This window comes from Micropterus salmoides, unplaced genomic scaffold, assembly GCF_014851395.1.
Source record: "Micropterus salmoides isolate LMB-PRFRI ecotype aquatic unplaced genomic scaffold, ASM1485139v1 Ms_hic_scaffold_3193, whole genome shotgun sequence".
NCBI lineage: Eukaryota > Metazoa > Chordata > Actinopteri > Centrarchiformes > Centrarchidae > Micropterus > Micropterus salmoides.
Window position 1 is genome coordinate 1 of NW_024042477.1, and position 25000 is coordinate 25000.

The following is a 25000-nucleotide window of genomic DNA, read 5'->3' on the forward strand; positions in this document are numbered from 1 at the left end:
CCAAGTTCCTTTGAACAGCTGATCCTTGATGTGATTGCACCTCCTCTTGAACCCATCCTCACACCTCACCATTGTCATACATATCCTGCACCACTCTTACATACTTCTCTGCTCCACACCCATACCACACCTCCTCTCAGCACCCTACTTCCTCTAAATCCACAATGACCCAATGCAGCTACAGCTGACCTTTTCTATAATTCTGTGATGCTCTTTCCTGGCATTAAACCATACTGCTGCTCACTAATGATCACCTCTCCTCTTAACCTCTATGCCACGCTACTCTTTCCCATAACTTCATGCTTTGGCTCAACATTGTACCTCTGAACTTACTACAGCTCTGCACATCAACCTTATTCTTGAACCAGCACACTTCTTCTCCGCTCCTCAGGTACCCTCTCACTTTCCAAGATAATGTTAAACAGTTAAAGACTCCACTGCCATCTCTCCTAAAACATCTCCATGCCTCCACAAGTATGTCATCTGGACCAACCTTTACACTCTTCATTCATCCTCTTCATAGCTGCCCTCACTTCATCCGTGCAATCCACCGCACTTCCTGATTCCCTATCCCGACATCATCCAACCTTCTCTCTCTCTCTCTCTCTCTCTCTCTCTCTCTCTTTCATTTTCTTAATTTCTTCCTCAAAGTACCCACTTCACCTTCTCAACACACTCTCCTTGATTGTCAACACATAGGTGAAAGAATATGAATCATCGTGACAAAGAAGTGATTCATACTGTCAGGCGATTTGTGATGTTCTGGTTTTTGTGCAAAATGGAAGAAAAGCAGCAGCGGCTAAAACAAAAAGATGGACCGTCTGACTGTATTTATGCCCTCACTGACAACACACACTCTTGCTTTTCAGGTTAATGTGTGACCAAGTGTGTGCCTCCGCTGCCGTGTGTGTGTGTGTGTGTGTGCCGTCTTTATGGATCCCTTTCACATGAGCAGACTCAAACTTTGACCCCAGATAGTCTTCCTTCTGGGGCGGTCTGTCTCTTGCTGTGGTCCAGTGCTCACCATGGCGACGCATTCCCATAACAGCCCTGAAACCTGAGCCGCCAGTCAGGTAGGGCAGGTAACTGTGACAGGGTAAATGATTCAGGCAGCAGGTGTGTGTGTGTGTGTGTGTGTGTGTGTGTGTGGAGGCAGGGTCAAACGACAAGAAGAGAGTGAGAGAGAAGACAGAGCAAAGAAAGAAAGAAAGAGACACATGCTGGAAAACTCAGATGCTAACAGATGAGGCTGTGAGGTAACAGCAGAAAAGGAAACCGAGCTGGAGGAGGAAAAGGAGGCTCAGGCCATGGAGGCCGAGGTAGAAGAGGATGATGGGACGTTCACTAACATCTCTCTGGTAGATGACACAGGTAAAGCATCAGGAGACTATTCAACAATTCTTTTGGTATTGTTTTTTAAAAAGTTAGCCCTTTCCCGCCTTATATCTTTATAGAGCCTACACAAAACAAACAGCAGTACAGTTCCCTATTATCTGTAGCCGAGGAACCAGTCAAGGTATTTTAGAAGTAAAGTAACTTGTTCTTGTTAGATGAGATCTCTCAAGACTTTCTACATTTCTAAATCCTCTTCTTAAATGATTTTAAATGTGCAATTCTCTGTTACATGAGTGTTAAATGGAGAAATGGCAAAAGACAGCCTTCTCAAATATACTGGACATGCTCTCCAAGTGTAAAGTTAGTCAGTTTACACTGCATTTGATTACATTGTCTACTTCTGTTTTATGTTGTAAATGGCAGTGCACCTGAATGACAGTTAAAGCAGTTGTAATAGGTATGTGACTGAACAAAGGGCAATGAGATGCAAACAAACAAACTTGTAAAACCAGAGTGATTATGTTGGTGTGTTGTGCTGTGACAGCACTGAGGCGTGGCTCCTTCCAAAGCTGCAATGCTTTGTTTTTGGTATTCACTTGCATATATAATAGACATTTGTGTGCACACACACAGAGTAATTGTCCTTTAAAGTTAGGGTAGACTATTGTTTTTTGATGCATTTGTTGTTATATTTGATGAAATTCTTTACATCCAGACAGAGATCAATAAATCAGATGCTAAAATATGGAAAGAATCCAGCATCTGTGGCTGTCGCTGGACTGTAATAAGTGCGGCTGGCCTGCCTGCCTACCTGCCTACTGGCGCGGAAACATGTATTTTGGGGGAGTGGCTTCAGAGGGAGGCCTGAAGGGAGTGGGTGGGATTATTTTTGGTTGGATACTTTCAAAACCTAGCTGTCTCTTGCTAGTTTCTCCAGCTTTGCCTAAACTTGATTATGAGGACAAAATGCATTAACCTTAAAGTAAAGAGTAAGAAACGTTATGAGTTAACCTGAGGAATAATCCTTTCCTAATTGAAGTCCTTACTAAATGAATGAACAATATCAAGCTGCATATACAACAGAGCCTAGCATCTGTTAAAATCATGGTGGACAGCAATTAAATCCTCAAGTACTGCACTTAAGTACAAATTTGAGGTACTTGTATTTTACTTGAGTATTTTCTTTTCATGCCACTTTCTACTTCTACTCCACTGCATCTCAGAGGGAGATATTGTACTTTTGCTTTACTAGTTACTTTACAAAGTAAGATTTTACACACAAAACATATGAAGACTTAATAAAATGTGTTTTGTTATAAATTAAACTACACAACATTTTATATAAGTACAGCTGACACGACAACTTTGATCCATTTTTCTGGTAAAAACATTTCAGGGTTTGCTGCTTGAAAGCCACTGTTTGCTAACAAGTTCACCATATTAATATTTTAAGTTGAAATGGTGAAATTGTTAGCAAACAGTTGCTTTCATTTGGAGTCGTGTTTCCGTCCACCTGACGAAGTCCAACATTCACTTTTTCAGCTCTGTTTTTGGTCACTGTCAACTCTGGAGGGAAATATGTGGCTCTTCAGATGCTAAATGTTCCACTGTGTTCACCAGCTAGTTGCTAACTGTCTGTCTGCTGTTTGGTGCTGAGCAGGAAGTGAGAGTAAACCAAAAAGTAAAGTTGCGGACAGGACAACTAGACAATAGGCTGAAACGTGCTATAAAGCTGCAGATTAAGGGACTAATTCATTGCTGCAAGCAACTTCTTTCACATGTCACCTTGTTTTCACATTGTCATTTGATATATTGTTACAAAACGATTGATTATTGCTACTTTGAAGCTGCAGTATGTAATTTCTTGAAAAATAAAAAACAAATCTTCCTCCTACAAATAAAAAGTTAAGACACAAAGTTAACAAAACACACTCTTGCTCAGTTTTGCTACTTGGTCTCATATGACCCTTAGCTTATGGTGGCTGATGTTAGCAAACTTTATATTGATTCTGTTGTGTAATTGACATCACTGAGTCAGTTCCCTGACTTAATGAGTGCTCTCTTCTTGTGCTACTCTTACATCAGGCTATGTTTTAGCATTTATCATTATCATGCAATGTGTTCCTTTCATAAATATTGGCCATAGGGGCCGCTATTCAGAGGAGGACTGAGTTCTCCTAACATACCTCCTTTGCAGAAATCTTGAATTGCAAATTGGTTATAGTTTGTATGTTCACTCATAGCTTTGTCATTGATAAATTGTCATTCAGATAGAGTTGGAAAGTAGGCTACATATTTAGAAATGTTAGTAGTTGGGACGTAGTTTTGTCTCTTTCAGCCAGAGATATCACCCAGAGAGTTTGGGAAACACACACACACACACACACACACACAGCAAGAAAGCTAAAGAAATAGTGAGAAAAATAATGGAGCCGGGAGTAGATCTGGTCACACAGGCTACTGGCTGAAGCAGCAGTGTCCCCAGGGTGTGGATTGGCTAACAAGCCGCAGCATATGGACTTCTCAGAGCGAACAGGCTGCAAGGATACCACACACAGACATGTATATACTAATGTTCACACTGGCCGGCAACCACTCAATGCATGCATACAGACAGATGGACAGAAAGAGAGATAGATGCAAAAACACAAACACACACGCACCGAGGTCTGGTGGGGATGACTCTGCTGGTCAGGTTTTCATTGCCAACTGCTGCTATGGCTGTCTGCGTCTGTATGTGAGTTGCTACCGTGGGGAATGACTGAATGCCTGAGCATCTGTTAGTGAGGGTTTAGTGTGCATGTATGTGTGTGTGTGTGTAGTAGTAGTAGTAGTAGTTGCTCCCCCTGTCGGCCTGCGTGGTCACGTACACGTGGTGACGTCGCGATGACGGCGTTGATGGGTGAAGTCTAGCCATCATCATCATCATCCTCCTCCTCCTCATCACTGGAGAGCCTCTCTGTGTCTGTGTTTAAAGGGTAACTCCGCTGCACGGAGGAGACATTTCTTGCATTAGGTGAGCCTAAACGACGACATGTTTTGTGTAAAAGAAAAACGTGAGTTGCTAAATCTCTTTAGCTTTCCCGTTTGCGGTTGAAGCTAAAGCTAGCAGCAGCCGTTAGCTTGTAACAGCTAGCAGCACCCCGGAGGGCCGTTGGCTCTCGTTCAATGTGTTTATCAGAGAGTCGCTTCTGAACATGAAACTGCTCAGACCGGTGAGACCATACGCTCGCATTTGGTGTTGAAATAGCGTTATGTTGCGACTCCGTTGGCGCAGCAAGCCACAGAGCGATTTAGCTTAACGGTACAAAGCTATGTAGATGCATCCATTATCGGACGCGTCATCTGCTCTTTTATTTTTTTTTGTTGTTGCCATTTTCTGCCCAAAATGTTGATGACAGACTCCACACCGACAAACCCACGGCTTTATACTAACGCTAGATGTGATAACGTATTTGCAAGTTTAGGAACGAGGCCCACACGCCTTCGGACTAACGTTATGTTATGGATTTGGCCCAGTCTCTGTTTACAGACATCGGCCTGAGGGATCGTTACAGCAGAGTCGCATCTACCTGAAAGACAAGATGATGATGAGCAGGAGGAGTTCGACTTTAACACACCGCCAGCAGGGTGTCTGTCCGAAAACGCAACGCTGCCTCTAAATGGGAGATTTGATGCACTAACGTTTGGCGTTAGTCGCTCGTTTGTTTGCTGCTGTAATATAACCAGGCCTTTACATTTGATGGTTAGAAAGTAGACTGACACAATAACACATCTACTCATATCTAAAGAAGTGTTTGGCTCATAGCAGCCATTTCATTTCAGGTCAGCAGTAGGCAGCTCATCTCACGCCCTGGGTGCGGTGTCTGCTGCCCCCCCTCATCAGGCATGGACAACTTGTCTAGAGTCTGTTAACACAGCTGTCAAATGTTCCTGTATTTCTTAGCTGACAAGGCTTAATTACTTAGACTGACAGGATCATGTTCTGCAACATATTGTGTGTAGCATCTTTGCATAGCAAATCCAAGCTAATGTGCTAATATGTCCTGCAGTGATCATTTGTAGGCTTTTATTAACACCAGTTTCCATTATTATTATTATTAAGTGTATAGATCACCCCCAGGGTTTGTTTTTATCGCAGAGGTGGGTCACCTGGCCTGAAACAAAGACCCCCCTCTGCTATCATAAATCTTTACAACAACTTTATGAAATAACACGTGACTATTGTGATTATTGTTTTTGGCCATCATCTATCAACTTATTTGATCAAAAGGGATCTGGGTGGCTTCCCACCTCGACTTAAAGGACAATTAAGTCACTTTTTTTTTTTTTTTTAACAAGAAACCGAAGTCTCGGACAATTTTCGCTCTGAAATCTCCTGACAGGCGGGTTGTTGCAGGAAAAGGATGATGGAAGCGTGAAACAGAGTTGGAGAGAGGAGTTTGTTGTGTTGGAGTAACTTTAGGTATAAAGGTCTTGCTTACAAACTCCTCTCCCTTGTTTCCATCTGCGTCTTTCTGCAACAACTCGCCTCTCGTGAGATTTCAGAGCAAGACTTCACTTTCTTGTTAAAAACAAAGGGTGTCACCGTGAGTCACTCGTCGGGATCCTTTCCATGATGTTGTCAGACACCTGGTATAACAGTCTGAGCCTGTCTAAAGAAGCAATTTTTGTGGACGTAATTTTGATGAGCACAATTGCCCCAAAGGAATATGTCGCAGCCAATGCAAGCGGTTTGTGGCCATCTACCGCACGGATTCCAAAACTTTTGTATCTACGAAATATGTGAAAATAGGGCCCAGGTTTAAAAATATCAAAATTATCCTTTAACAATTTCCCAGGGAAACCCTGACCCTCCAGTATTTACTGTTTATATGAACAGATAAGTAAAACATAGCAGAAATCTGTGCCAGCTGGATAACTACCCGTTCTGTTACGGCATTGTATTATCAGTAGTAGGATCTCACAGGTTCTGTTCTTTTTCTTTTACAGTGGACAGTGTATCTGCAGCCCTGTATTCTAAACAGGAGAACGAGCTTTTCATCATGAACTGCGACATAGATGGTACGTCTGCTTACTAACTTTGTGAAACTGTTAATGTCTGAGGGTTGCATCATGTAATAACAATGAGATAATGTGTTGCGTTTGTATGTCAACGACATCCGTGTTTTGTGTCCGTTTCAGGAGACATGGAGAACCAGGTGGAGATGGAGGAGAAGACAAGGTTAATAAATCAAGTTTTGGAACTCCAGCACACGCTGGAAGGTAACACACACCTATTACCCACACACACATTTTATTTTTACCCTGTCTTCTTATCGATGCATCTCGATGTATCTTTTTTTCCCTTGTGATTTCTGGATAGTTAGTAAGAATTTAATTTGCACATTAAAATCCAAAAGAGATGTTTCTTAAGTTGCGTAACAGGACTAGTTTGCATCCCTAATTTACTTTACTAGGCTCAGCTGTTCCTGGTCACCCCCGTCCTTTATTCAGCCTGGTGTTGATACTGGTGTTCATTCTGAATAGAAAACCTTGTTCACTTAATGGTAATGTTGGCTAGTTAGGCTGTGTGTTGGAGATCAGTAATTCACTTAAAATATATTTAATTAGTTAAATGGTTTAATTAGCAGATTAGCAATAAACAGATTAGTCGACTAAAATAATCGTTAGTTGCAGCCCTAGTACAGGGTAGATGTTAGCTAGCGCTAACCGCCTTTACTTTTCCTGCAGTTGGGGAAACAACAGACTTTATTACTTAAATATTTTCCTCCGCTAACTTTCACTGTCACTTTCTGCAGCTCAGTCTCTCTAATTTGCTCGCCCACTCGCTCGTTACACACACACACAGGAGACACAGGGTGCCAGCTCAGCGGTGAGTGTTACCCACTGAATAAACGTGTTACCGTTCTCGCACAATGTGCGAGTGAAACTCAGTAGCTGTACATTCATATTAATAAGCGTCTGAAATTTGAGTAGCAGCGGTCACACATTCTGATATTTCTTTTCTTTTTTCCTTAGACATTGGATTAAATAAGACCCAAACACACCAAAACATACGTCTTTAATGCCCCTTTGAGAAAGAAGTTTTAAAACACTGGATTCTTCTCCCTGTGCTCTTTCCTCTCTGTTGTTCCTCGTCTCAGCCGCTCTGCTGTCTTGATACAGTCCTTTGCTAATGCACCTCCCCTCTTTTCCATATTCACAAACAGCATGCACAGAAATGACCCAGCCCTGTGTTCACTTGTGTGTTAGTTTAGTTTAGTTTATTAGGATCCCCATCAGCTACAACATAAGTGGCAGCTATTCTTCCTGGGATCCACAAGAAAGCGCTGTTGCTAGCAGTCAGCTTCTTTCTAACCTTTGCTGGCCCGTTGCTAGCTGTCTCGGCACCGCAACCAAATAAAGTTATGTTTACATTCTGTCAGTCAGTGTGTGTATTATATAGAAACAAAATGGAGACCTGCTCAGTTGCACTACTAGTGGATGAAACTATCCAAACTGTTTGGACTCACTTTATCTTAATATTAATTAAGATAAGAATAAGTAACATTTAGTGGTATGCGAAGAAAATAAGAACTTCTGAATTGAAATGTATTATTGGCTATTCATTCGCTAAATTGTCTGCCGTTTTCCTATCTTTCTGTCCCATTCTTTGTCCCAGACTTGTCAGCGCGGGTCGATGCAGTCAAGGAGGAGAACCTGAAGTTAAAGTCTGAGAACCAGGTTCTCGGTCAGTACATCGAGAATCTCATGTCGGCCTCCAGCGTCTTCCAGACCACCGACACCAAGAGCAAACGGAAGTGAGGTACCCTTTGGGGGGTAAAGCTGAAGTCCCAGGCCAGCAGAGAGGAAACCCACCCTGGAGACGAGGAGAGGGGTTTGTTTTCTCAGCAGACCTGGGGTGTTTTATGTAACCGCTCACTTACCTGAGTCTAAACTAACTATTTAATAATCAAAAAAACAAATAAACTGACTTTCACCCGTCCCGCTGGCTCAGAAATAGATCCATTTAATGTTAGTCTGGCCCAGGTCTGTTTTGCAGCAGCTTCCTCTCCACACTACAGATGAGGTAGACATCACCCTTTAATCACTAATCAGAATATGTACATGAAGTGGTTAAGGGTCATTTGTACCTTGAGTTTCTTCTTAATGCTCTCTGTCAAAGTAGTATCTGTACAATAATTGGAAACAACTGCTGTTTTACTTGCTTGGTTTCCTGATTTTCAGTGGTTTTCCGAACTTTGGGACACTGCGTTCCCATCTCGAACTCACAAGTAAAGTGGGCGTAAACAAACCATAAATATTACAAATACTGTTTGACAAAGAACCCCATTTTCCACACTGGTTTTATTTTATTATTTATTTTTGTAAAGTATTTTCTACGTCAGCTGGATCTGAGTTTTTGGTTGGTCTTGGAAGTCACCATGTTTATATAAAGCACGACTGTATTCCTCCATTTAAAAGCTGATAAACTAAACGGTATTACTGAAAGTGGAAACTGGCTCGCATTTAAGAGTAATACACATCTCAAATGGGTTTCTTTCTGTTTGACAGTTTAGTATATCTAATGAAATGTCATTAAATCAATCACTGAATTGCAGACTGAAAACTAGCAGAGCTTTTTAACAGGTGTAAACTATCACTCCATAAAAGTGTAGGTCTTAACATCAGTGATGTTTTCATTGCAAGTGATCACAAAGATTCTTTTTGTGCTTAAAGGTATTTGTAATTCTTTAAACTCAAGTGTTGTGGCCCAAAATGTAACATAAGAGTGACAGAGGGAATGGTAGGGGTCATAAATGCAGCAGGGCTTCGTCAGACAAACCCTGCATTATTACATTTGGTGTGTTTATAGAGTAACGTCATTTGGGCCTTAATGGACCGAATGACATGAGGAAGATGCGGGGGGGGCAGACATGCTCTCCCCCTTTTAACTGCAAGACCAAAAGCAGTAAAGAGGCCCTGAGTGCTATTGATCCATTTGGCCGGGCCTGGACTACATCACCCGCCAGAGGAGGAGTTTTACTGTAAATGTGCTGATGTCCTCATTGTACAGCAGGAGTGGAGGGTGTGTCCCCCAAGGCTGCCTCAGATAAAGAGAAGAAGAAAGGACTGAGTATGGTAGGAGGAGATGAAACTTATTGTAATAAACAAATTTGGATTCCCTTTTTAAACTCAAGTGTCCAGTTCAATAATATCTGGAAAGCAGTAATGCATGTGTAAACATCAGGTGGTGTTTGAAAGGGAGGAATTGGTAATATAGGAGGCTATAAACTTTATGCTGTTATTTTGTCATTTTGAACAGTTGTACAGTAGTATTTCAATATCTTTCTGGCATGCTGACTATGCCCTACACACACCCTAATACCGACTGTCTTGTGTAACCCTGTACCTTTTAAACATTTTTGTTTTAATAAAAACCTAAGACCACTCCTTTCTCTGGGTCTTTCGTCACCTACACAATCCTACGTTATCTGTCAAGAGATGACGAGAGCAAGAGAAAAGAAATCAAAATCACATTCAAATGAATAATGCACCTCATTTAATCAGACTTCTAACAAATGTTTTTTTTTTATTAAATTGTTTTATTTTCAAGAGCAATGTACAACTTGCAAACAAATGTAAACGGTGATATCTGCCAGCATCTGGCAAGAACATGAACTACAAAAGCTTGAGACAATAATATAAAACAAATAAATTAGCATCCATGTCTTTCCAGCTAGTCTACATGTTCTAGGAAAGCACTGCTGTGTACTGACTGGTTTATTACCCCGCAGAAACCCACACATCTAGTCAGTCTTATTGACAACAAATGACCAAGGCTTTCAAAGTTACCATTTTTGCTGCAAGCGCTGACAGTCAGTGTTTTGATCATAAACTTTACTAAGTGTAATAAACAGATTTAGATTCAGAATAAGCATATCTGGGGCTTATATTTAAGAAAACTGCTTGAAGTCACTCAAAACACTGCATGATTAAATCTTTCATACTGGCGTAAAACAAACCAATTAATAGGGTTATCAGTGCTAATCCTCAATTCTTAAATTGCTATAACTTAGTAAAAAACACCCAAAAAGGAACTGATTCTCCTTACAAACTACCTAAACTCTAAACAGAACATCCACTTTTTAAAGAGGTAAACTTCAACCTAAGCTGAGGCGACGTGTAAGCTGAAATGTCCTGCCACCGCAGTAACACGTCAAACAGCATCACCTCGCAGCCTGGCGTCCTCTCCTCCTGGCCTGTTCTCGAAACCCAAACAATTTCAAACAAGGAAGGAACTTTGTCAAACTGTCTCCTCGAACACGTTCTTTAAAACTAAGAGAATAAAAGGCTTAACTTCTGAGATGTGGCCCCTATAATATGCTGTAAAATGTTATGAACGCCTGGAGTTGACACTAGCGCAGACGCTCTCTGCTGCCTTCACTCTCAGAGGAGTAGATCTGACTGGTAGATCTGTGATGGCAAATATTCAGAGAGAAGACTGACAGCGGAGACGGGGTGAACAGGAACAGAGGTGGAAGAGGCAGGGATTTTTTAGGCTGACAGGCATTTTCACAGCCGTGGCTTAGAGGAGAGAAGAAGGATGGAGGAAGTGTGGAAGCTCAGGATGGAGGAGGAGGGAAACCGGCTAAATGCACAAAATCTCCAGGGGATTCATTTGGTAGTTCATTGAGCGGGGAGGGACAGACGGGAGGAGAGTGGGGTTGATGTAGGGGGGTGGTTTGGGTGACTGCGGACCTGTGATGAGTGTTGCTGCAAGATTGAGGAGACGTGGATGGGGCAGCCGGGGTGACTGCAGGCTACCAGGTGGTTTGGAGGAAATACGTGCTGCTCTGCTCGGAGTGGGGGGGAGCAGCAGCAAAGTCGGCCCTTCCACCTCCTCCGCATCGGGGGAGAAAGGAGACAGTAGGCGTGGGGTTCAGCTCTTCAGTCTTTCCGTACCCTCCTCTTTCTCACAGCTTGTTTGTGGCTCTCTTTGGCGACGTCTCCTCCTTCCTTCGGCTGCCGGCCCGAATGTGAATGAAATAAAGAGCAAGAAGAAACCAAATTAAATGGATGAGACATAAAACATCACTCCTGCCTTTGTCAAATGACCAACATGTTAACAATAGTGCAGTTAGCCCCATCTCACAGGAAGACATTTTAAAATGCCAGGTATAATAAAAAAAAAAAACATGACCATTCTTGAAAGTGGAATCACTGGAGGTGAAAGCAAGAGCAGCCAGACTCCCTGACCATGCATCCTTCTCACTAGGACAAGGACACAGTGTCAGAGATGTGAAATAGACTAAACACAAGGGAGGTGAGTGAATGATCCTGTTCAGTGTGTTGTCTGCAGGCAGGCTAACCATTACTCTGACAATATGAACGAATAAATGATAGTGCCGTTTAACAGTACTCCACCAAGAAACGTTAAACAACCTTAGAAACGCAACGTATTCAATCTTGAGTGTAGATCATATGAATTATAACTACGGGTTTTCATCCCATACCAAGTAAAATCTAATTAACCAATAATGACACAGATGCTGAGAATAAAAAAAGTGACTAATGTGCTCACGTAGGAGAAAGCCACACATCACGATTCATGTAGTGATCATCAATAGGTTACTTCTAGATACATTTTCATTACCACAAACATTAAGCATTTGTTTTTACTAGTTTCTGTTAATTACTTTATCACATGCATGATAAAACACACGACATAACAAATATGTGTATTGTGTAAATTCTTTTAACTGATCAGTTGATGATTGTGAACATGATCTAATGTGACAAGGATCCTCTATTGACACTATTATCAATATTGATAGAATTTTGATCTTTCACTTACCATAAGTGGACATTTGAGCTTAACCCTGACTTTATTTTTTTAAACAAAAAAAACTAAGTCTTTACATATAGTTCCAGTAAGCATATACATTGTCTTATTTTATTATGTCAGTTTTATCTACGAAGGTTTGCGTTGGCGATTCATAGTTTTCACGTGACGTCACATTCCAAGGAAAATGCGCCATGTGAGGGCAAAAAAGACATTATTTTCCGCTGCCCGCCGACCAGGAAGCAAGTTATGCACTAACTTTGAGTTTGAAGTTTGAAGTTTGTTACTTTTGCGTTGCCTGGTTGGTTGTTGTGCTTACGGATGCACTAAGTGACGAGGAGACAAGCCTGATCTGTGTTAGGTGAGGGATTCCCTACAAGGTAAATGTAAACATTACCGCAGTCGAGCGCTGGTTGGGACCTGGTGGTTTTTAACGCCGGAAATAAGGCAGTGGGTACTGTATATGGATCGCAAGTGCCCAACACTTGCAGTTTGTCCATATCTGTCTTTTTCTTGAGTTGGGAGGTGAATAAAATTGAACGGCTTTTGCGGCATCTCTACGAGGGAGTCCGGTGTGAGACGCTATCTTGGTCTGTTTTGCCCTCCAGGTCACGTCGCATATGTCCCGTGACTGAAAACTATGAATACACTTTGTTACTGAGGGAGAAAAATGGAGAAAGTGTTTCAGTCTGGAGTTGACTTGTCTAAAAATTAGAATTCAACTTCAACTATTACAAACATCACACGTGTGTGACACTGTTATCATCCTGTGGCGGATTAATATTGGATAATGTGGAACCTTTTAAAGATCAAGGTAAGATGAACCTAAGGTATTCATTCCCAGGGCGTGTAGGAACCTCAGATATGTACCGACGCCATCAGCTCATGCTGCTGTGCAGGTGAGAACACCAACCTCATCTTCTAATGTTCTCTCAGGAGCTTTGCTTTCCTCTTCTCCCTCCTCCTCTTCATCCTCCCCCTCTTCCTCTTCCTCCTCGTCATCATCCCCCTCTAGATTGTCATCTCCCGCATCGGCTCCGTCCTCCTCCTCTTCCTCCTCCTCCTCTTCCTCCTCAGCTTCTTCTGTTGCTTTGGAGAGGGAGAGTAAAAGGTGATGACAGTAAGGACAAAGCATTAAAAGTACTCAATACTCAATACAGCACCAACAGAAGAGTGTGTCCTGTGTTTGACCCTCTAACCTCCAGCTGGTGTGCCTTCTGTAGCCTCAGCTGCTTTGTCTTCCTCATCTGCTGCTGCCTTCTCTTCTTCTTCATCCCCCTCTTCCTCTTCTACATCAGCCCGGGGAAGATCCACTTTCTTGTACACGTAGTCGTCATCTGATTTCTAGGACACAAAAGGGGATGGGATCACAGTCCGGTTTGGAGGGTTTTCTGCGTGTGCTCCAGCATAAATGGGGGATCAGAAACATGATAAATAAATGACTCATTGGGTGCATCGTACCTTTGGCCAGCAGAAGAGCACAGCCAGGCCTACAGGCAGACCGACTGTCAGTATGTAGATCACCCAGAGCCACGGTCGTTCTTCTGCTGCTATCATCAGCTGAGCAAAAATCCCCGGCTGGTGGGATTAAAGGGTGAGAAAAGTAGTGAGCCCTTTCCCTGGCACAAACTGACAGCCCAGTGGTAAATTATATGCACATAGTGGCAACGTTAAGGGTCTATGTTCCTGTTGCCCTTACAAAGCATCACACTGACCTCGTTAGCGCTGGCCACCAGTTTCTTCAGCCCCCAGCTGTCAGCGGCCCAGCGGTCAGCCACCTCCTTGTGAGAGGTGATAATGAAGTTGTCAAAGTAGATATCTGAGGTCATGGACCACAACTCCAAGCCCACAGCCTTGAAAGGTGTCATCCTGAACGGCTGCAGGTCCTCAAAATAGTCCGGGTTAATGGTCTTCCGTGGCTTCCAGACTCCCTTGGAAAGAAGAATGTGAAGGAAAACAAGAGTTAGGAAGAGATGACAACATGGTTTCAGCTGGTGCAACAACATACAGCATCTCTAACAGGACAGGTTAGAGGTGCTGCGTGTAACGCGTAAAGTGTAAGTGGCTGAGTACGCAACTAGAACAGTAAATAAAAGAGTAATTGACTGATCAGTGTGAAAGTTAGATTTTTCTGACCCATGTAGCGATGTACAGCTCTAAAATGTCAAAAACAGCTCGGTTTGGTTATACGGTGAAAACTGCTTATAGTGATCAGTTACAGAGATCAACCCCAGTAATAATTAGCTTATATTAATCATTCATTATTAACGGCCCTTTTATCCATGTCAACATACCTGAATATTTTATGAATACGTTTGTCTTCAAACTCAGCTACCAGTTTGGCATTGATAGCCTACAGTTTATTGTCAGGCTGTTAAAAATGTTATAAATGTAGTACATTACAATACTGTTTCAGGCTATAGCCTAATAATAATTTGAACTACAGCAAGATTTATTTTATGTACTGTATGGCTGTATAGTGTTTTTGAATTATACACAGTACAGTAATTTAAGTGATTTCAGAAGTGTTTAAAACAGCTGTTCTGTCATTTTTATTACTTTATATTCATGTAATAAATATACAAATGTCAAGTAGATGGAAATTCTCATGAGAAAAAAATAAAATATGTTTATGATAATCATCCACTTGAAGTGATAATTTGACCCAGACAGAGGTTTCCACTGTATTGGGTTTGTTATAGTTACCTGATAGTTGGGATTGTCCACCAGAGGGGCTTTCCACTTGCCCTTGTACTGAGGGTTGTTGATCTTGGGCCGTTTCCACTCCCCACAGCCAGGGGCCGTCTCACAGGCTGGGTTGGGAATCTGCGGGGCTTCCCACTCTCCATCCATCTCCTCGTCCCTGCGCACAGAGGAGAGCTGTCAGTCTGGATCCGTTCCTTACTGTAAAATCATTTGGGTGGACCTGTGGTGAATGCGTTTGTTTACCAGTCTTCTGGTTTTTCAGCGTTAGGGTCTGGGACAAACTCCGGTTCGTCGTCCAGCCAGCCCTCTGGCTTCAGAGCGTCGGGGTCCTCAATCTTCGCTGGAGCATCTTCATCCCTGCCGAACATACACGTCCATGTTTGTTACTGATGACTAGGTCACTGAGGCCCTAACGTTTAAACATGTTCTGCAACTAATCTGTACTGTCTACTAGCATGGGGGGGTGTGGTCACCAGTCATCAGGCTTGACGGCCTCAGGGTCAGGAATCTTGGCCCTCTCGTCCCAGTCCTCGGGCTTGGAGTCATTTGGGTCATCGATCTCTTTGGGTGGGTTGACTGGAGGGATCACGTCATGCAGCAGGCTGCCGCGGCTCACGCTGGACTGGTCAATGAACATCTCGTAGCTGTTGTCTGGGTTCAGGACTGACAACAGGGAAACATTATTCTGCTTCAGTGTGGCACTAAAGCATTACATATAAAAGATACATTTAGACAAGATATAAAAATTTAATTCTAAATTGTCTCTCTACCCAAAGTGTACAGGTGAGTCTTCTTGTCAGTGTAAAACTTCTTGAGGTCGACGTCGGCCCTCTTGGCATGCTTCTCCTCCAAGTCTTTGTTCAGGGGATTCTGGTGGCGAAAGATGAAGTGCAGCTTGTAGTCCTCGCCACACTTGTCTGGTCCAAACATGATGGTGTAGGGTGTACGGTCTTGGAATTGCTCCTGCAGCGCAGAAGAAGAAGAAGTGCCCATCAAATGGCGTATACGTGCTGCTGCTGCCATTTTACAGTGCAAATCAAAACTTTACACATTATAAATGGAGTAAGGCAGAGGACAACATGTGTACCAACCAGAGTGAGATCGTCAGTATCTGACAGCAGTTTGATGTACGCCCCACCACAGTCGATACCATCCTGGAAATTCACCTCATACCTGCAACCAGAACACAACAAAACAATTAAACAAGTCTTTGTTACATTACACAGATTTTAGTCACACACTTATACATCCACTAACCACTGTAGCTGATAGTAAAAGTCCACTTGCATGAACTAAAATGAAAGTGTAACGTGTGTGTGTTTGAACTCACTGTACGACCAGAGGTTCATCCTGGAACACAAAGGGTTTGTCCATCATTGCGGCGATTGCGTGGTGTTTGGCCCTGGACTTGAGCACCAGTCCCTGGTCTCCTGGAATTTTGTTCTCCTTCAGCTGCTCCACAGCCCACTTCCCTACAGCCGGCGAGGAAGAGAGGGACGGATGTTCAGCAACCTGGGTTTTATTCTCATGGGTTATAATACAATTTTACTTAACAGCTGAATTGCTGGGGTGTGCGGTTGCACAATCTCTGCTTCAGTGTAGTCAACAGAACGTCGCTGTGACCTTATATCTCAGCAATTACGCTGCCATGTCAAATCATATCATAACTAACAGGCATCGTGGCCCACACTATAAAAATAAGCCCCAGCGTTGTAAATACCTCTCTTTTTAGCATCATACATGAGAAAATAGAGTCTGTGAGAGGTAAAGATAAGAACAGCAAGTTGTGCCTCTGTACAAACGCTCGTACACACACATCTAGATTAGCAGAACGGGAAAAAAAGCAACAAACCGTCATATTTGGCGATTTCGTCATCTGCATCCCCCTTCACTGTCTTTGACAGCTGCCATCTGTGGAGATCAGCATCCCACAATGCTTAGCTTCCACACAAGAAAAGGTGAACACATACAAATACATTACCACCATTGACAGTGCAAGTTATCCTGGTCACTCAGCACCATCGGAGGCTCACGTATCCTTGCACGCATCGAATATTTACGCTGTATTTTCAGTGGCACTTGGTGGTAGCCTATATTATAGCCTATATTTTTAGGCTATACCTGTCCAGTGATCCATCATCAAACGTCTCTGCAAAGTAGACATCTCCAGTGGGAACAGGAGTCTTGTATGTTACCTGGGGAACAAAAAATATAAATTAGAAGTCGATCTGCAGGTCAATTTCCGTTAATCTAGACCTTTCAACTGTCAAGATAATCTTTCTTAAATTTTATTGATTTTACCAGCTTTGATATATTTCAGTTTTACTTGACCTATGACTCATTCCCGACCTGGAAGGAGACATTTGCATCTGTTCCAGCCTTCCCACTTGCTGTGTCTGTCTCATCAGAGTGGTCTTCATCCATCACCGTCGCCTCCTCCTCCTGATCCTCCTCGTCCTCTTCTGCCATCAAAACCTTTAATTCCTCCTCATCCAGGCCCATATCTTCACTGACGTCTGAAACATCACCCTCCAGCTGCTTCTCCTGGCACGCCACGGCTGCCACAGCCAGGTAGGACAGGAGCAGCATGCACCACATCCAACCCCTGTCCAACTTCATCTCTAGAGGTTAGAAATGGGGGGTAGGGTGGAGGCCGACAGTAAGAGGATGAGTGTGAGATAAGGGTATCAGAGATGACCATAGTGTGAGTAGCACAGTGAGGAGGGTGCGGTATGGGAGGAGGAGGGAGGGGGATGGGAAGAAAAGGCAGGTGTGAGTGAGATAGATGTTATTTATGGAGAGCAATGGGGTGTGTGTGTGTGAGCACATGGGGGGAGGGGTGTGTGTGTCAATTATATAAATAGATAACACAAGTACGTAAAGGGAAGGAGAGATGAGGGTTAGAGGAAAAGGTCACATTAGAGGCCTGTGTCCTCAGATCCTTCTCACGTTTGTCACACTACTTCCTTAAAAAAACTTTAAAGTCTACTCCTCCTTTGTTGTTGTCTTATCTGTGCACCAGATAAATTCTGACTACAGACTCCTTCTACACAGATGCCAAAAACATTCAAACATTCAAATCTGTAGCATACAACTAGCATCTTTGGATTTACAATATGTCTTCTTCCCCAAACATCCTTACTGGTCCTCATTTGGACTCTTTGTGTGTGTCCTAATATGCATTTCAAGCCTTGACAGATGCTCTGCTGAATAATGGTGAAACTCAGAGATCTGTTACGCCATACAACAGCTTCAATGACCTCTTATTGAAGCGGCCACACCTGCTCACACTTGTTGTGAGCAGCAGGAATTGACATGAATCACTGCAGGCAGCCCAGTAGCACGCTTTCATTTATTCCTAATTAACTTTAATTCCCATACTGCTGTTGTTCTGTTTGCTAACATCAGAGCGCAGGAGGATCAAAAGGATTCTGATAAACATGAGAGAGATGATGAACAGGGAACGCTATTAAGGGTCATCTCATCTTGAAAAGCGTCAAGATGCTGCTCATTTATTGATCTTTGGTCTGAACGCAAGCAATGCAACAGTTTGTAAAGAATTTTGGCCACATCACACAGCAGGAAGAGATGACTGGGGGGGAAAAAAATGGATTCTGATGTGAACACACAAAACATGTACAACACATTGGAGAATGCATGTAATTGTGGCCAAAGTATAACCAGGTTTGTCTAGACAGCTTCCACCGACTGTGATAAGTCATCTTAACCCCACATCCATTAAAACACTCTCATCATTACTGGCCAAGTGTAACGTTAGTTAAAACAATTTCTTTTATCTCCAGTGTGTGGGTTAAACGTCCCAGACAGGCCATTCCCTGACTTACCTAACAAAATCAACTAGCTAACCTGTGTAGATGTCAGCTACCACAGCCAACTCTATTTCCCCTTAAGCTTCAGTCCTCCTATTTATCACAGTTATAGCCCAAGTGTACTGTGCTAACATCCCTCACCAGCCCCCAGTTTAAATTAAACAGTGCCAACAAGCTCTTTTATTATTTGTATCACTATGTAGCTGAAGCTCATTAGTAAAACAGATATAGGAAATAAAGAGAACATGTCACAGGACAGGGTTTTGGAGCTAACATGGCTGCCATCTAACACTGCAATATCCAAACTCTTTCAGATGAATGGCTCTGGCTGCAGCACCTGCTCCTCTAGCTAGCTAGCTGCACGGCGCGCCAATCACAAACAGCAAACGTTAGCATAACATAAGCTTAGCTAGTAAACTAATGGGCTTAAAGAAGGAACCCAACAATTAAACATGTTACGGCGTTAAAAAAACAAACGGCTAAAAATGTATTTTTATAGTAAACGGTCTTGTCAGACTGCAGTAATGATTGGATAGCATCGGTTAGCTTGTTAAATTAGCGGTGATGTCGCTCAGGGAGGGCTGAGGAGAATGAATGAGCGCACGCAAACAAACCTTGCGCCTTCTTGTAATTGCAGAGAAAATTCCTCGATAAAAGCTGCTTCTCCGCTCTGGAAAAATAGAGGAAGTGTCTTGAGCGTTTGTCCCGCACCTAAGTGTCACCGAGGCCCGCCGTGTACGGTTGGGAAAAACACGGTTGTCTGCTGGAGAAGATGAAACGTAGATGACAACTTGGCCCGGATAACGGTGCGCGGTAGATGACAGCGTCCCTACAAACGAGCATGCGCACTCCGCGCAGATGGAGAGCGTGAATGGTGCCTTCAAGTGCCACCGGCAGTTGTAACAAATAATAGGAGACGAGAGCGACTCCGAGCTGTTGACAGCATGACTAGAGGCTTTTGGCTTCAGTATTTCCGATACTCTTCCGTTTCTACTAATACTGCCAATCACGGCTGCAATACTTTCCCCACAACTTTAACTGTAATTTCTATATTTATTGTGTAGAGTTGTTTTGATAACTATCCACGATGCTCAGTACAAAAATGGCAGTGTGCCGATTGACTTCCAAAATACAGCCACCACAAAATACCTTAGCTACGGGATCCATTCTGCTGGTGTACAAACAAAAGCACATAAAAGCGTGATATGCATTTATATTTCAAAATTCCTCAAAAATACGTCTTCTATTTACAACTTCGTTTGTCCCAAATTCTGAGCTTTTGAGGAGCACTTAAAGGCATCAGGAATTCACTCTGCATTAGGATTTCAAAGTAAAAGCGTATTTTCAGTCAATTCTTCAACATATGCTCCCATAACACAGTGCCAACAAAGACCTGGTTCATAACAAATAAACTAAAAAAAATAGGCTAACATAACATAACACTTCTAAACAAGTCAAATAAAGACAAATATTCCCCCCCGGTTTTAATATGGAAAACCATAGCACTTCCGGGGTAGAGTTCAGACAAAGTTGATGGCGGCCACATGCCAGTGGAAGTGCAGTTATAAGAATTAGTAGAATTAAATTATTGAACTCTAACTACAGCCAGATAAATCCCGCAGAATGAAGGACACGCCGTTGTCTAACTGTGAGCGGGATTTCTTGCTCAAAGCCATCGAAGAGAAAAAGGTGAGCTGGTTTCTGAACATTGTGTCCACTTTATGTAAGTTAAAACTGATAAAATATAAAACTGCTGCAGAGATTAATGTTACTGACTGATACAGAATAAAAAATATTTATCTGTAATTCATTCAAGATAGACTATTACCAAAGCCCTTATATACAACGTCTCTGCTGTTCCCAAACACTTCACTTAGCCAGTCTTCAGTAGTTGTAAATGGAAAGGGTTCACTATCTTTACATAGCTGTGGTTCATGGACTTTGGGCTTTGGGGGAAGTCTCGTCCATGTCCCCTAATTCCCATAGTAGTCCCTAAAAAGTGATATTTTGTGGGAGTGCTCGAGTTTCACCTGTCTTCTCCCTGCAGCGCCTGGATGGACGACAGACCTACGACTACAGAAAGATGAAGATCACGTTTGGGACCGACTATGGATGCTGCTTTGTGGATCTGGGGAAAACCAGGTGAAACCCTGCCCAGACATGAATGTATCTTCCTTGTAAATCTTCCCCTAAATTTTCCTTAATTCAACTCAGAGTTAGCTGTAACTTTTTTTCCTGTAAATATTCACAATTAAGATGTTTCTGAATCCATCTGAAAAGTAGGGCTGGACAATAAAACAATAACAATAATTATTGCAATATTTAGTTTAAATAACAATATAGCAAATGTTTGATTTTCATCAAAACTAATTAGGACTTAATTTTTAATTAAGATGTTTATTTTGTTGAGGAAAAAGGACTGAAAAAAGCTATTACTTAATTTTACTCATGCACATTTGTTGACAAAGATTTTATCATAATTGAATGTTCTACCTCAGATTGGTGAAGTGATCGACTGTTTGGCTTCAAGTGTTGACCATGAAGAAAAGTTTAAAGCACAATTAACCATCAGGTTTCCTCAACTTTCACTCGGGAGCAAAAATCAGCCTTTAAACTCGGAAGAAATAACGATTTGATACTTATTGTGATAATTATTGATATCAAAAGATATGAAACTTTTTTTTATCGTGATAACATTTTTGGCCATTTCGTCCAGCCCTGCTGATAAGTATTTACTGTAGAACTTTGCATGACAAAGCTGGAATCTTTGAAAGCATTGGGTTGATGAACTTTGCTTGTCTTCACGGCATGAGTTTGTAGATATGGACTTCTCAAAGGGTCCGTGGAGGGAAGCCTCTCAAACAAGCACTGATGTTGTGCAGAGTCAAAAGGGAACCCATGTAATGCACCGAAATTCATATGAAACATTTTGTGTTTTATTTTTTTGTGATAATGGAATATCAATGTGCTGCACTCTACAGGGTCATGGCCCAGGTGTCATGTGAGCTGGTGTGTCCTAAAGAGAGTCGACCAAACGAGGGGATCATGTTCTTCAACATCGAGCTGTCACCTATGGCCTCACCAGCATTTGAACAGGGCAGGTGAGAAAAGAAGCCTAAAGAGATGATGTCTGTATATTCTTTTCTGCTAATACATCTGACAGATTATAGGTTACACATTCCCTCTTGGTCAGTGCTAACGTTTCTCGTCACATTATAAAATTTTAGCTTTTTCCCCACAGTGTATTAGACTAGAAGTCTGAAAAGTGGTTCATTTAGTCTTTTTTTTTATTTTGTGTGTTTGTTTGTGCCGAGTGTAAATCCTCTGTGGGGTTTTTATTTCTCTCCAGACAGTCTGAGTTGTCAGTGAAGCTAAACAGGCAGCTGGAGAGATGCTTGAGGAACTCCAAGTGCATTGATACCGAGTCCCTGTGTGTGGTGTCTGGGGAAAAGGTAAAACACACACACACAAAACAGAAAACAGAAAACAGAAAAGAACCATATATTTAGTGAGATGGTGGTGATGTGTGTCTCTGTGTTCAGGTGTGGCAGATCAGGGTGGATGTTCACATGCTGAATCATGACGGGAACCTGATGGATGCTGCTAGCATTGCTGCTATTACCGCTCTGAGCCACTTCAGGCGCCCTGATGTCGGCATCCAGGGAGAGGACGTCACAGTGGTGAGTCAGCAACAAACACGCCAGGTGTCGTCTCTGCCTCAGTGAATCTACTGGGAGACGCCTGATGCCCCAAACTGCTCTGTTACCTGAAATTAATTGATGACACTTACAGAGGATATAATGTAGGACTTTCCTGCTTTGCTCCAAGTGACCACTGGTTAATCATTAATGCTGTTTAATTTCAGTGTCAACACATCTTTTTATTGTTAAAACAAAAACACTACGTTGCACCACAGATTTTACATTTTTACTCATGTCAGAACGGTTTTAACATCTCTCTTTGTGTTGGTTGTAATTTTATATTTATTCCTGTGCTCCTTTAGTACAGTCCGGAGGAGAGAGACCCTATTCCTCTGAGTATCTACCACATGCCCATCAGTGTCAGCTTCGCGTTCTTCCAACAAGGGTAAGACGGCACGTTTGAGTACAAGACATTTTCTAAAAATTGCAGTGTACCAAAATGCTAAGATTTTTATTTTGAAGGACTCCCTGTTAATTTAACCGTGTGGACATTTTAACTTAGGGGTGTACTCACTTTTGTTGTCAGCGGTTTAGACATTAATGGCTGTGTGATGTGTTATTTTGAGGGGACAGCAAATTTACACTGTTATGCAAGCTGTACACTCACTACTTTACATTGTGGCAAAGTGTCATTTCTTCAGTGTTGTCACATGAAAAGATACAATTAAATATTTACAAAAATGCGAGGGTTGTACTCACTTTTATGAGATACTGTATAACCTACCAAGGTACAGGAACAATAGATTTAAAAACTCATCTGCTTATATTAGTCTTCTAAACAGCAGTGAGTAATTTATTTACATTGTTGTTTTTTGTGTGTGAATGGTTTATGTGTTGTTTGAACATGATGATTGCACTGCTGGCTGTGCAACTAATTGCCTCTTGGGGATAATAAAGATTCACCTTACCTAACCTCCTTCCTGTTTGCTCTGCAGGACCTATCTGCTGGTGGACCCCTGTGAGCGGGAGGAGCGTGTGATGGACGGGTTGCTGATGATCGCCATGAACAAACACAGAGAAATCTGCTCCATCCAGTCCAGTGGCGGCATCATGTTGCTTAAAGAGCAGGTGAACCCAGATAATCTTGCAGTTGTTATCTTAGTTTTGCAGCCAGAAAGATCAATTATTTTAAAAACACTTTCCTGTAGAGCTGCTCTCCTGAACACTCACAGGTTGAATATAAACACTGTAGTTATCCTGTAAGAGTAACACCCTACATATATTATCACCAATTTCTTTTTTTTTTGTGTGCGGTGTTGAAGGTTATGAGATGCAGTAAAATAGCCAGCGTCAAAGTGTCCGAAATCACAGAACTCATCAGCAAAGCCCTGGAGAATGACAAGAAAGCAAGGTGAGCAGTAACATCACCACACTACTAAGCGAGTGGTCATTTTGAACTCCAGGTGTTGTCATGAGTTGATAAATAAGAACATTTTTTCATTTCCAGGAAGGCGGGGGGTAGGTGTGGTTTTGCAGAGTCTTTGCCTCAGGAGCGAATCACAGCACTGAAAATGGACGAGACTCCAGTGGAGATGACAGATGTGACAGACAGAGCCAACGACATAGTCCGGAAAGCCGAGACCCCGCCTCAGACGTATCTTTTACAGAGCCTGAATGATAACGGCGTCTACCAAGAGAATGTGTCTTTGTCCCTTTTTTATCTGTCACGTTGCCAGATCATGTTCACTGTGGCTCCTTAACCATTCATACCAGGGTGCCTTCCCCAGTGGTGCCCGTCCCAGGGGTGGGTCAAGTAGGGCAGGGGCTGCAGAACACCTGGGGACTGGAGGAGGATGATGAAGAGGAAGAGGAGGAAAATGACAACAGTGTTAACGAACAGGAGGATAAAGTAACAGAGATGGAAGAGGAACAGCATGAAAAGGAGGAGAGCGGAAGAGGTTATTGAATTTTTTTTTTCAATCTTAATATAAAGTAGACTTTCTACAGGTTTCAGTTTCTAAAGAAACAGACAGGAAAGCAGCATCTTGCATACAAGTCGTTTATAAAAGAAAGCAAAAGAATAGGCAGGAATTAGATGTCAAACCAGCACAAGGCCAAACATTATGTAACCTTAGGTAGTAAATGATGATTCTATGAGCATGTTTTCTTTTGAATAGCTTAAAATCATAAAGTGGGAATTTGTTTTGACTTACAGAAGATGTGGTTGAGATATCTGACAGTGAAGAGGAGGATGTGGTCATACTTCATCCGGAGACACCAGACAAAGCTCCTAAGTAGGTGTTTTTCATTTTACTTATCATTGGGTAGTTGCTGCTTTGTGTGCTTTATTCAATGATGGTGTGTTTACTGTATTGATGCAAATACACAATTTTGACGAGTGTTGCAAGAATTGTTTTGCAAGATCTGACCGATGTTTTTTGTGGTTAGTGTGTAGAGTTTTGCAAAAACAGCCTTATAGTTTCAAAATTGGTGCCTAAGCAATCAGACAGAAACTGAAATAAACATCTTTTTTTTCTTGCTCTCAGAAATACAGGATCCAGTTCGCAGCACAAGGGGGCAGCAACATCAAAGAAAAGACGGAAGTAATGAAAGAAGGATCCCTGCAGACCAACTGCAGCACCTCTGCAAAATAAAGACTC

At 42.3% G+C, this 25000-nt stretch overlaps 3 protein-coding genes across 4 annotated transcripts; 2 read left to right on the top strand and 1 right to left on the bottom strand.

The window, feature by feature from the left end:
* The first annotated feature begins 1176 nt into the window (after positions 1-1176).
* scoca (short coiled-coil protein a) lies at positions 1177-9769 on the top strand. Of its 2 annotated transcripts, none has more exons than XM_038694588.1 (4): positions 1177-1371; positions 6328-6399; positions 6520-6600; positions 8000-9769. In XM_038694588.1, exons 1-4 carry the CDS (start codon positions 1308-1310, stop codon positions 8140-8142), a joined length of 360 nt encoding a protein of 119 aa, XP_038550516.1. In that variant the 5' UTR covers positions 1177-1307; the 3' UTR covers positions 8143-9769. The 2 variants fall into 2 exon arrangements, with proteins under 2 accessions (XP_038550516.1, XP_038550517.1); XM_038694589.1 differs by lacking the exon at positions 1177-1371 and adding an exon at positions 4197-4351.
* A 121-nt stretch (positions 9770-9890) lies between these two features.
* Positions 9891-19526, bottom strand: clgn (calmegin). Its single transcript, XM_038694587.1, has 15 exons — positions 19314-19526; positions 17219-17490; positions 16991-17064; positions 16722-16780; positions 16200-16341; positions 15961-16042; positions 15640-15832; positions 15343-15532; positions 15113-15226; positions 14870-15026; positions 13879-14094; positions 13625-13741; positions 13363-13507; positions 13077-13252; positions 9891-11343 (listed from the first exon to the last, which is right to left on the bottom strand). The coding sequence occupies exons 2-15, from the start codon at positions 17486-17488 to the stop codon at positions 11269-11271; spliced, it is 2010 nt and encodes a 669-aa protein (XP_038550515.1). The 5' UTR covers positions 17489-17490; positions 19314-19526; the 3' UTR covers positions 9891-11268.
* Positions 19527-20217: 691 nt separating this feature from the next.
* exosc9 (exosome component 9) lies at positions 20218-25000 on the top strand (the record flags this gene model as incomplete). The annotated part of the gene is given in 12 exon segments (XM_038694590.1): positions 20218-20388; positions 20747-20841; positions 21681-21800; positions 22049-22151; positions 22242-22379; positions 22703-22785; positions 23336-23468; positions 23663-23751; positions 23848-23994; positions 24114-24298; positions 24556-24634; positions 24887-25000. Coding segments are annotated over 12 exon segments (1299 nt in total). The 5' UTR covers positions 20218-20322.

What these genes read in the sequence shown, in the direction of transcription:
- scoca (XM_038694588.1), top strand. Translation starts at nt 1,308, where the DNA reads ATGGAGGCCGAGGTAGAAGAGGATGATGGGACGTTCACTAACATCTCT. An exon ending in CATGAACTGCGACATAGATG is followed by an intron (nt 6,400 to 6,519) that starts GTACGTCTGCTT and finishes TGTCCGTTTCAG; the next exon opens with GAGACATGGAGAACCAGGTG. An exon ending in ACTCCAGCACACGCTGGAAG is followed by an intron (nt 6,601 to 7,999) that starts GTAACACACACC and finishes TCTTTGTCCCAG; the next exon opens with ACTTGTCAGCGCGGGTCGAT.
- clgn (XM_038694587.1), bottom strand. Translation starts at nt 17,488, where the DNA reads ATGAAGTTGGACAGGGGTTGGATGTGGTGCATGCTGCTCCTGTCCTAC. An exon ending in CGAAATCGCCAAATATGACG is followed by an intron (nt 16,342 to 16,721) that starts GTTTGTTGCTTT and finishes CGCCGGCTGTAG; the next exon opens with GGAAGTGGGCTGTGGAGCAG. An exon ending in AGAAGGCACACCAGCTGGAG is followed by an intron (nt 13,253 to 13,362) that starts GTTAGAGGGTCA and finishes CCCTCTCCAAAG; the next exon opens with CAACAGAAGAAGCTGAGGAG.